The following is an 11,967-nucleotide window of genomic DNA, read 5'->3' as shown; positions in this document are numbered from 1 at the left end:
ATGCAGTAGCCGAAAGCCAACGCAATCTCTACCGAAAAGCCCGCGCGGGTTTTAGGCCAATCAAGGTACTGACAAAAAGGAACGCGTCCTCTTGGAAGGAGATTGGAATGGCTGCGTGCGGGAAAAAATACCGCTGGGTAAATCAAAAATTTAAGTACTTAAGAAAGTTTAGTTCATTGTCTATAGAAAAAGAAATTACAACAGCCTTCCACCATTTGTTTGGTTAGGATATTTTCGAACTGTTGATGTATCATATGTCTCATATTTCTGTCACCACACGTACCGTTACTATAGCTGTACACCGCCGAAGTCTTGCGATGTCACCTCGTAATACTGCAAATTGAATAGGAACACCACTGTTATAAAGACATTTCAAGTGCAATAAACTGTGCAGTTGGTAAAAAGCTTATTTTATTTTACAAAACTGAAAAAATAAGATGAAAACTAACTTGCAAAACACTTGTGATTTACCAGTTGTGTAAAGATTTGTTTTTTAACTTGTACTTCTTTGTTTTAATTTATTTTGTTTTGTTTTCTGTTTGTGTTTGCGCCTTCTGGGCGACCGTAACACGCAGACACCGATATATCACAAAGTAACTTTAGCTATCTACACATGAACGCACTCCAAACTGTAAGGAGTCAACAAAAATCTTTGCCTTACATTTGCAAATGCATATTTTTTTCTTAATAACCAAGACTGTAGCCTCTGTTCTGATTTTCTAACCCGCATATCATCGCATACCAAATTCATTACTTGGTTCACCAATGCAAAGCCTTGCACCTACCATCTGAAAAGGCCAAAAAGTCAACTTCATCCATTCAGAACAGAATGGCTATAGTTTGCACAATACTACATGAAGTCTTTCCTTTATTTGCTGATTCTTTTTTTTTTTGGGGGGGGGGGGGGGGGGATGGGGAGGAGGATGGCGGGAGATCAAAGGAGATACTAACTTCAAGTTAAGATTCAAAAAGCCTTACCGTTCATAATTACTGTTTCTGCTATGTCATCTGCATTGTGACCTGGAAATGTAACAACGATTTAAAGAGATTTCATCCTCGAGTTTGAAAAGTTGACGACTAGAGGGTGAGAAAATCGACTCAAAAACTTTGCATGCATTCTCACTTTTACGGCAAGTAACTCCTTGGTACCCATGATAACCCTTCCCCTCCCGCCACCCAAATACTCCGGGCGAGTTAACTGCAACCCACCGTTTAGAAGAGGATTTCAAACTCGTCTCGTAGGTGGGATTTGGGGGAGGGGGGGATGGGGGTCGCCTACTCGGGTCAGCTTTTGCATGCCGCGTGGTACGTAAATTTCCAGTTAATTTACTTGCCTGGCCCATTACCACAACTTACGAATTATTATTATTATTATTATTATTATTATTATTATTATTATTATTATTATTATTATTATTATTACTATTACTATTATTATTAGCCGTGGTTTTCTCGGCTTTTCTCAGTTTCTTCATCTCAACATCCCTTCCACCATCCCCTGTATATTGTTATTCTTTCACAGATGTATTCCGTTAAAACTGGAGTGTGTAATCCAAAGTGGCTGTTTCTTCGTAGGACTGCAAATTTGGCGAGCAATTTTCAACCTAAACGCTACCAAGATAGCTAATTATTGTCAAAATGAAAGACGAAGATCGCTGTTGATAAATCCTCGCGATGAAACTTGCTACATTGTCCTGGGAAAATTTCGCCTTCATGTCAATGAGGCCCATAATTACTCTGTCTGTTGTTTAACGCTTTCGTACCATCTCTGCAGAGAGTACAGTTACGTTTGAAAAGGTTACTGGCAGGGTTCACTTAAAAGGAGTGGCTACTTTCTCGACTTATCATCAACCATCGTGATGTTTCTGGGTTTATTCTAGGAATGGGCTTGTAAAGGCCATTGGGTCCTCTCTCTGGAGATTTAGATGGCCTTTTGTTACAACAGGGTACCCAAGATGTTTGAACTTCCAATACATTGGTGTGGTATAAAAGTTATTATTAAAAAAATGGATCATTGTATAATGCAATTCCAGCGATTTGATTGGCTTAGCGGCCATGGTATTTGAGCCATTATAACATGCCCAAGAAATAACGACCATTAAATTGCCTTCTGGTTGTTCTTACAAAGCGAAATCAGCAAGATCTAGCAATATTTCGTATTGTTCCTAATAAAACATTTATTCCACTCGTGCTTGTTGGATATGAGGTGATAGATACCCAACTCGGCACTAAGCGCCTCATTGGTTATTTATCATCCCTTATCCAACACGTGCTTGTATTGTGGAATATTAAAATTGTTAAAAACGATTTTGAGATATCGCTCAAAGAGTAACCATGTTGCGGTGTAATTTTTTTCTTAAGAATGTTTTTCAAACCAGCTTGAGTTTTTAGTCTCCTTAGTTCCAACCCAAGTTAGTGAATATGAGACAAAGTAAATCAGAACCAACCTGTCACTATTTTATCAACTTTTAAGGCCATTGCCCCTCTGTCCAAAGCTTGCCTTCTGAATACGCCACAAAATGTACCTACAAACCATAACAGAGTTTCAAACAGCAATCAAAAGTCACGTCTTCACGCAGATAGTTTCTACATTCCGCATGTTAGACTGCGTAATATAAGAAATAAACATTATTATTATTATTATTATTATTATTATTATTATTATTATTATTATTATTATAATCCCACCTACCTAAAACCTTGGTTACTTTAATTTTGTTGTATAAGAAAGCTTTCATTCTGGGACAACTAGCTCCTAGTGGTAAATTTCAAATTTAAACTTTAACATCCCAGAATGATTCAAACCGTTTTTTCCTGATATGAAAGCACCCCTCCATAAAACCTTGTATGTATCTGGGAGGAAATTTTGCACCTGTGCTGAAAACAGCGATGAGATGGTCCCAGGGGTAATTTCAGCTGGTCACGAGGCACGCGGGCGTCATGTGAAGGGGAAATGGGGTGAAATTACTCATGTTAGATGGCCGCATTTGTAGGTAACCTTCGCATTATGAAAGCAGTGCACAAATTGAAAATATTTTATGCATTGAAGTACACTTGATGTTACTGTACTCCCTATGTGACACCTGGCATGATGATGGTGACAATGATGATGATGATGATGATGATGATGATGATGATGATGATGATGATGATGATGATTTGGAGGGGGAGGAGGAGGAGGAGGAGGAGGAAGAGGAGGAAGAAGCTCAAGGGAACAGAAGAGAGTGACTACATTTAATTAGTTTCCATACTTCAGATTGCTAATACCACAGAAGTGTCTAAATTACACTGCTTGTTACATAGCTTAGAAAGGGCTGTCTTTTGTCAGCTTTCAGCAGGTGCTGAATGATGTTTCCACACTTGAACATTTTGTTTGTGTCATGTGAGGTCACACGAATATTTTCTGTACCCTCACTAAAAAGGACCTTTTTTGTTTTGTCTCTAATGCATTCATGATGAGTTATAAAAGCAGTGCATTATTGAGTTATGGTTGCACTTGGGACATTTACAAAGCACTCAAGACACTTCAGACGCCTTGGGTGACTGTTATGCCTCTTTCACAATCATACTAAAGAAGCAACCTCCCACCATCATCATCATCATCATCATCTCCCTTAATTCAACAGAGCACAGCTGTGGTGTTTACTAACATTTTGTTAAGTTGATGAGGCAAGTTCACTTAAAATCATGGTGTGCTTTTGAATTAGTTTGACTGAGGCTATGTCAATTACTGATTGGCTATCAAGCTGTCAGAAATACATGCACTTGGCTTTAAAGTAAAAGTGATCACACGTGTGTGCAATATCCAGTGAATCGACATAGCTTCAAGAACAGCCCACTTTTCTTTTAATTTTGAAGATATGCATGGCAGGTTTTAAAACTTCTGCTGGTTTAAAGCAAACTTCCACTTTTAAAATAAATGAAAATGAATGTTAAATTGTTGAAAATACAATCTAATTTCAAATTTCATTGAAAAACATAGAAATATTATTTCTGTGTTGGACAAAACAGAATTTGATGATTGCCTATTTTTCATTTTAAATTTCCTGGGCGCCATCATCTTGGATTTCATGACATAATATGGTTACACAATTGCTATAATCACACAAAAGAACTTCTGCTCACTGACAACAGTGACAACCGTATGACGTCATGAAGTATTGTGGCGCCCAAGAAATTCAAAAGCGAAAATAGGCGAAAATCATATCTAATTGTTGATATGCTTGAATGTCACTTCTACTTTTTAAACTAAAGTTTAGAATTTAGACACTATTTCCGACAACTTACCGTCATTTTTTTTTTGTCAGAGTGGAGGTTCCCTTTAAATCAAATTCAATTGACTTAACTAAACAAAAGCTTCAATAATCATCACTTACAATTATTTTTTAATCCTATCTGCTTGACAATAGCATCCATGGTCCAGCCATACAGCTCCTAACAAGTGAGTGGTGATAGTAAGTTAATAGTTTGTACCTGACTGCTCAGAACTTAAGTTAATTTAGCGCTTGATGTAAAGCATGCTTGTGATATGAAACTTGCAAGCTCATGGAAATATCTCCAACAGTTTGGCCAATTTATCCCAGGTACACCGCAGATTTATTACAGGTGTTTGGAAAACCAGAGACACAAGGAAAGGTAGGTAAAATAACAAGGGAAATAAAGCCAAACTGTGTAAGAGATTGTGCCACCACATGACAACTGTGTAGCAATTGAGCGTGTGCTGTCACTGATGCTCTGATAAAGAAACCGCCATAAACATACTGAGAACTGTAGAATGACATGATATGACATCTTCACGAAACATCACATCAACAACAGTGATGTCACTAAGAGCCAGGTACTGGCGAATCTCACCATATGAAAGAGATCTATCACAGGCTCACATTTCAACAGAACACAAGTACTTGAGGCTAATAAAAATAAAACTACTTTAAAGGTGCACAGTCCAAAAGAACTGGCTACATTTAGTAATGGGCCCAGGGCTGAGGTTTACCTTAGCTACCTCCCTACTACACTGTCTGTAGGTATAGCATCCGAACAAGCCAGCATGAATTAGCACGTCAGTTAGCTGTGTGGTAATGTAACAATTCAAATAAAATCCAAATTCTGTGAACATGTTCAAACAAATGTATTTATAAAAGCTGTCACCTAAACAACAAAAAACTATCCTTACCTCATAAGAAACAATCTTCAAAGGTAGCTCATACTGCATTTCATTTCTCTTCACTGTCTGTCAATGAAAGATTGTATGGATTCCTTATTTACTTACATTTTGTAGTATAATAATTAATTTAATACTTCTATTGCGCAGATTAACAAATAATTTGATCAAATGCGCATTACAATATGAACAAATCTGAAAGAATAGTATGATTGAATGGCTCAGACAAGTTTGCAAATGTAACGAGGAGGATCAGTATGACCATAACATTTTTTTTTTCTGAAGCAACCTGAAAAGAACCTATTAGGTCTTAAAATGGAAAAAATTGTGGGAGCATATAGGACCTAGCAAGTCTCCCAGATCATTCAGGAAATTACTGGATTTGAACCCCCACCCCTTATCTCCCTGACAGCACCCAGAATGTCCCATTTTAACAATTGGGCAGGCTTTAGATTACGGGGCAAACATTTACCCATACCCTGCAACATTTTGCCCAAATCAACAAATTACTACAGCAATAATATTAATGTTCTGTAAATTCATCTTTTTGTTCTCCCTTGCGTTTTCACCTTACAAAAACTTAAATAATAGCTGAGATCTTTGCAAACTTCAACCATTAATGAAATCATGTTTGAGTACAAGACTGACAAGACTGGATTTTCCTGTACATTTCATGTGAGTGCTAGGAGTCGGGGATTGGGAGGGGGGGGGGGGGGTGTTGAGGGGGCTTACTACTATTAATTAGGAGACTTGGTGACAGAAATAAGTCCTAAGATTTCAGATCTCCAGAGGATGTCACATCTACTAGCTGTATACATGTACATGTATTGTAATTTCAATCTGGTTCCCTCTTTAAGGAAATCACTTAGAATGTGACAACACCACAAAAATCTCCTATATAATATAATATTGGTGAAACTCAACACACCAAAAAAAAATTGTGAGCTCCCTTACCTCAAGAGAATCATCTCTGTAACCAGTGATACCCTCATCTACTGATAAGAGAATCAACTCTAATCCATACTTGTATTCTTCATTCAGCTTTTTTAGCACATAAGCCAACACTGTGGAATCTGTATGGGAAAAAAACAAATATTAAGGAAATATATATAATTTTAGAGGCTCCAATACTGCACCAGCTGAGAAAATTTGTGTAAATGTAAAATTTAATATTATACCTTAAACCAAAAAGGAAATGAAAGGAGAAGGATTCAAGAAAGAAAACTGATGTACACATAAAGAGAAATCAACAGAGACACTTAGTTCTATTATTGCTTTGACATGACGAGCCTTTGTCTCCAAAAATTAACTATTTATAATTATTTTTACAGAACTGTAAATCCATGAGGGAGTCATAAAACATTATCAATGCTACACTGTATGGTAAAATTTACTCAGTCTTGGCACTTACTCATCAAAATTAACATGTAGTGCAAGCATGTCAAGGTCACATTAAAAATAATGTTCAAGTCTGTGATTTGTAAACATTTTGTCTACTTTGGAAAACAAAATTAACTTTCAGGACCTAAGAAATTTAAAGCATTTTAAAAGGACTCTTTAAAAAGATTCTGTGAAGGTCTCAATCAAAAGCTTGAAACACTTAAATTTTTTTAGATCCTGAAAGCTAATTTTGTTTTCCAAATGTTCTCTACTTGTTAGGACTTATATTACAGTGCGACGTGCCTTACCGTGGCCACCCAACAACCTTTTTTTTACAAGTTAGCCAAACAGGATATCTTCCTCCTTCTTCATAAAATACAAAACAAACTGTTTTCAATAATTCGTTGTTGCATCACTTGCCTGTTGGACTTTGCAAGGAGGCGTGACCGTTAATCAAATTCGCGTATGCAGATCAGCTAACTTGTAAAAAAGGTTTGTTGGGTGGCCATGGTAGGGTGCGTCACACTGTAAGAATAATAATAAGAGTTTAAGTGATACATTGTGTGAATGTTCTTAATAGGACTGTGGTAAACTAACCTTTCCCACCAGAAGCACCTATAGCAACCTTTTCTCCTTTTTCAAAGAGTTTATTTGAGATAATTGTTTGGTGAACCTCTGTCTCAAATGTGGTGTAGAAACAATCCTTGCACAGAGCATGGCCCTAATACAGCATTGTAAAAAAGGAAAAGAAATTCACATATATATCATGGGTAGTACATACATAAAAATGAACAATGGAGAGAGAAGGTGAAGTTCCCCCAATCCCCGACAATCATGAAGTAAAAAAGAAGGAACAATTAGTACAATTTACATTACGAACCAATTATTTATAGTAAGGTAAAGTCGCACTAGAGCCTAAGTGGCCCAGTTACGGCTGGAGCTTAGCCCGGTTTCTGTAGCATGAAGCAACTAGGATTATTGCTACTCCCCCCTGGATGGGATGCTAGTCCATTGCAGGGTTACCCCCAGCTGTATGTCACTGGTACCCATTTATACACCTGGGTGAAGAGAGACAAAGTGGAGCAAAGTTTCTTGTCTAAGGAAACAACACAGCAATGAAGAGACCAACCTGGCCTCGAACCAACGACCCTCAGATCCATCCGATCGAAAGTCCGACGCGCTAACCACTACACCACCGCACCTCCACATAATTATTTATAAATAATTAATAAATGACAAATAAACGAAAAGTAACAAAACAGCTAGGAAAATGACTTGTGGTGGGGAAATCTCAAAGAAGCTTATAAGATTGAGATTTTGTCAGCAATCATTGCCCTAACATATGCTCATATATGCTCAATTCATACAGTTCCAAATTTTTATCTTGAAAATTAATTCAGTTGGAAATTATGAACTCATCAACGATAAGCAGCTGGAGGGGCGCTGTTGTTCGTGGTATATAGCGTATGTAATGAATAAGTGAATGATCATAGCAGTTATATAGGCAACTTGAGCAGTTGCAAAAAGAGAGCCTGAGCTTAACAACTGCTTAATTATAAGCTTAATTTGCGTATGTCACTGCGATGACCACTTTATTCATTCTTTCTTCCGCAGTTCAAATGTATGAATTTTCATATATTCACTTTCATATAGTGTATGCTTGTCCCAATTCAAAAAGACGGCCAATTCACGTGAAAGGACTTATTACTCGTGAATGAAATATAATGAAGCCATGACTGTGGGGTTAAAATCAAGAAGTAAGCTTTTATAGTCCTGACGTAACTAATCGAACCAAATCGAACCCAATTGAACCCAATCACGCTATTGGGTTCGATTGAGTTCGATAATCGAACACAATCAAACCCTCACAAAAAAATTGGGCTAATCGAACCAAATCGAACGTTCGAATGGGTGTGATTGAGTTTGATGGATTCCATTGAGTTCGCGGATTAGGTTTGATTTTGCATCAGTGAATGTATGTTTTTCTGGTTGGATTCTCCGGGTCCGATTGTTAGTTGAAAATGGTGTCCGGAGCATGAGAACACACACTGTTTTGGAGATGACTGACCAGCAACAAAAATTGTATTATTTTCCGTTTTGACGAATCCATGCGACCTTACACGGTTAACAACTCTATTGTTGCTTTTGATTGCTTTACTTGCAAATATGGCAGTTTTATTTATTGCGTTTGACAGCATACTATTCCAGTCGTTTCAAATTCCCCGTGGGTATCGATCGTGGTGCCATGCAATTTCAGGGTTAGGGCACCGTTTTGTTGTGGCTGGCACATTTGGCCTCGATCTCGCACGACAAGCCTCGACATTGTGCAGCCGTCACTGTTGGCATGGTAATGAAGGCACGGAATTCCCAGATCTCACTCCATGTGCTTTTCGCTGTTCGCAGTTCCTCATCGCTGTTCGGTCTTTTCCTCGCAGTTTCTCTTGTCAATACAAAACCATCGACGAAAAAAAAAAAAAAACGATCGAACGCAGCTACCTAATCTTTGATTATTACTAGTCTCATGTTATCTTGTGGATGTTGTGTTGAAGACCGAGTTCTTCATGGTTCTTCACAACTAATTTGCATTATTTTATAGTCCGTTGAACTTATATCATTTTTGATTTTACAGTACTCACTGTATTTTTTTATTCCCAAAGGTTATTTCAATAAAGTGATTATTAGTTGTTACTATTGATTTTACTTATCTACATATGCTAAGACAGTCCCGCCGCTGAACTGGCATATTTTAAGTGATCTTTGATCCCGTCCGATTTGGTTCGATTAGGTTCGATTGGGTTCGGAAATCGAACTCAATCGAACTCTCACACAAATTTTTTGGTTCGATTGTGTTCGATTTCCAAACTAATCGAGCCCAATCGTTCGATTAAGTTCGATTGGGTTCGATCAAGTTCGATTACCGATCTGTTCGATTAGTTACGTCGGGTATAGTAGAAGTCACTCTGGTAGTGGATGACGCAAGAAAGGAACACAATAATTATTATTTCATCAAAAAAAAATCTCCATAAAATGGTATACTACAACCGACTTACCGTTTTAGGCCGCTTTAAAATAGCTTTCTTGCCACAAATCTTACAGGAAAGAGGCATATTTTCTTTCAAAAGCCAGGAGACACAAAATTTCAACCATCCGCCATGTTGATTCCAGTCTCGCCCCCAGTGCCTTTCGCGGCCACAACACTAAATAGAAGTGCTTCGTCGACAGTTTTGATAACTTGTGGGTAGGCAAGTCATTGTCTGGCGTCTTTTTCGGCGAAAAATGCTTCATTCTCTTTACATGAGGGAATACACAACTCGTTCGGCCTATCTTTTGTTGCAAACCGAGCGGAGGAAGCGAGTAAAATCCATTAAACTGAGTCAACGTGGCGAGGTTGATCAGGTCCACAAATCTGGTATCAACTGCGTTGATATCGACACTGGCGAAGGTAAATATCTCTTGTCTTCGAGTTCCAATGGAGGGATAGCCATTCACGATATAGAGGAATGTTTCTATAGTGATAAATTCCAATGCAAGGCGATTGTTACTGTGAATAGATCATTGAAAGACAGCCACAAACACAGTGTGGAAACTGTGCAGTGGTATCCGAATGACACTGGTATGTTTTTGTCCAGTTCCGTGGATAGAACACTCCGGGTTTGGGACACAAATGCTATTCAAGTTGTCGAGAACTTCCAGCTTGAAGGTATTATTTACCAACATCAGATGCCAGTGAATGCCAGGAAACACTGTCTGGTTGCAACGGCCTGTGAAGATTCCAGAGTATATCTTTGCGATCTAAAATCAGGTTCTGCAATTCATATTTTAAAAGGGCATTCAAAGGCTGTTGTCTCTGTTGCATGGTCACCAAGGAACGAATTCTTCTTGGCTACGGGTAGCCGTGACAATAAAGTGCTTTTATGGGATGTTCGAAAAGCCGTTGGGAGCATTTTGTCTCTGGACCAACACAATGGGAAAGGAGGATCCAGGTCTTCGGCAATAAACACAGCTCATAATGGACATGTTAATGGGATTTCTTTCTCGCCAGATGGATTGCATTTATTGACATATGGAACAGATGATCGTTTAAGGCTCTGGGATACTTTCACAGGAAAGAACACCCTGGTTAATTTTGGCCGTGTCCACAATCCCAGTCGCAAAGCAATTAAGCTATGCCAGTCCTCTGGAACCTCCAATCAAGTGACATTTGTTCCTTCAGGCAGCAACATTGAAGTGTTTGAAGTCGTTACTGGAAAACATGTCGTTACTCTTGGTGGTCATTACAACAATGTTAACTGCTGTACATTTCACCGTCATTTTCAAGCTCTTTTCAGCGGGGCTAATGACACCAATCTCTTGGTCTGGCTGCCAGAAATGAACCGAACAACAGATGAAAAGACAACATCAGCAGTAGCTAAAGCTAAAACTGCAGATGTTGCTGAAAATCCTTATAAAGATTCCTGGAGCAGTGATGAAGATGAGGCATGACAAAATTAAAGCAAAAGTTTTCTTTGCAAACTTGTATGGACATGAACCCTAGCTGTAACCAGAGTTCCAAAGTTCACATCATTCCTAAAATAACAAGAAGCTGTTTCCAGCTTATATTCGGCCCATATTTGACTGTGTGGTGCGTAAAGCCTACAATCTTTTAACAGACTGTGATAACCTCCAGCATCGCCAATTCCCCCAAATAGATAGCCTGCGAGCAAGCTCTCTTGGGGGTGTATCCTCTTTCCCCCTCCCGTCCCCCACCCCCAAGAGAGCTTGCTCGCAGGCTACCAAATAGATGGATACAGAGATATAGTGAGGCAATAAGTAACCACCAGATAGAATTGCATTTCTTGCAGTCAGAATGAAATACAGGGGAAAACGACATTTGTCATACAAATGCTTTTTATAATCCCCGGGCTTTAACCCTTTAACCCCTAAGGCAAAACGACATTTTCTCCAGATCCAAGACTCCAAACTCAATGTCCATGTATGATATACCATTTTAAAGCTTCTCATGAGTGTATTTCATAAATGATATAATTATGAATGAGAAAAGTTATGGCTTTGAGATAAATGGCCTTAAAACATAACAATTTTAAAGTTAAAAAATGTCCCAATCCTTGTGTATTTTAGGTATACCCCTAAACTATAGCTTATTTTGTAGTTCTCAACATCTTCATTAATGTGAGAGCTGTCTTAAGACCCACAACTTCGTTTTCACCTTTCATTTAGAGACAGAAACCATTTGTACGGTCCTAATATGTATGTGACGCCGGGTCAATGACGGATCGTAATTTTCGGTATGATCTAGACCCGGGGGGGTACTCCCTTGTGTGACCTTGACGGGGACGTGCGGCCCAATAGGGTATGGTTTTCAGGGTGTTTTGTCTTGAACGGGTATCTATTTTATCACTTTCTGTCTTAAACAGGGTATCCCTACA

General features: G+C 38.5%; 2 protein-coding genes across 2 annotated transcripts in view; one reads left to right on the top strand and one right to left on the bottom strand.

Moving 5' to 3' along the window:
- The window catches only part of LOC146455695 (cytoplasmic tRNA 2-thiolation protein 1-like), a 12,164-nt gene extending 2,421 nt beyond the window's left edge, over positions 1-9,743 (bottom strand). The window contains exons 1-8 of the mRNA XM_085093994.1: positions 9,592-9,743; positions 7,139-7,262; positions 6,116-6,234; positions 5,174-5,230; positions 4,377-4,434; positions 2,448-2,525; positions 979-1,020; positions 284-333 (exon numbers count right to left, since the gene is read on the bottom strand). Coding sequence (XP_084950120.1) covers positions 284-333; positions 979-1,020; positions 2,448-2,525; positions 4,377-4,434; positions 5,174-5,230; positions 6,116-6,234; positions 7,139-7,262; positions 9,592-9,648 — 585 coding nt within the window. The 5' untranslated portion in view covers positions 9,649-9,743. The remainder of the gene's footprint in view (positions 1-283; positions 334-978; positions 1,021-2,447; positions 2,526-4,376; positions 4,435-5,173; positions 5,231-6,115; positions 6,235-7,138; positions 7,263-9,591) is intronic.
- Positions 9,732-11,156, top strand: LOC146455694 (DNA excision repair protein ERCC-8-like). Its single transcript, XM_085093992.1, has one exon. The coding sequence runs from the start codon at positions 9,818-9,820 to the stop codon at positions 11,021-11,023; it is 1,206 nt and encodes a 401-aa protein (XP_084950118.1). The 5' UTR covers positions 9,732-9,817; the 3' UTR covers positions 11,024-11,156.
- The last annotated feature ends 811 nt before the right edge of the window (positions 11,157-11,967 follow it).

Source organism: Pavona decussata, unplaced genomic scaffold, assembly GCF_977016875.1.
Source record: "Pavona decussata unplaced genomic scaffold, jaPavDecu1.1 SCAFFOLD_272, whole genome shotgun sequence".
Classification (NCBI taxonomy): domain Eukaryota; kingdom Metazoa; phylum Cnidaria; class Anthozoa; order Scleractinia; family Agariciidae; genus Pavona; species Pavona decussata.
This window is presented reverse-complemented; position numbering and strand designations above follow the sequence as displayed.

What these genes read in the sequence shown, in the direction of transcription:
- LOC146455694 (XM_085093992.1), top strand. Translation starts at nt 9,818, where the DNA reads ATGCTTCATTCTCTTTACATGAGGGAATACACAACTCGTTCGGCCTAT.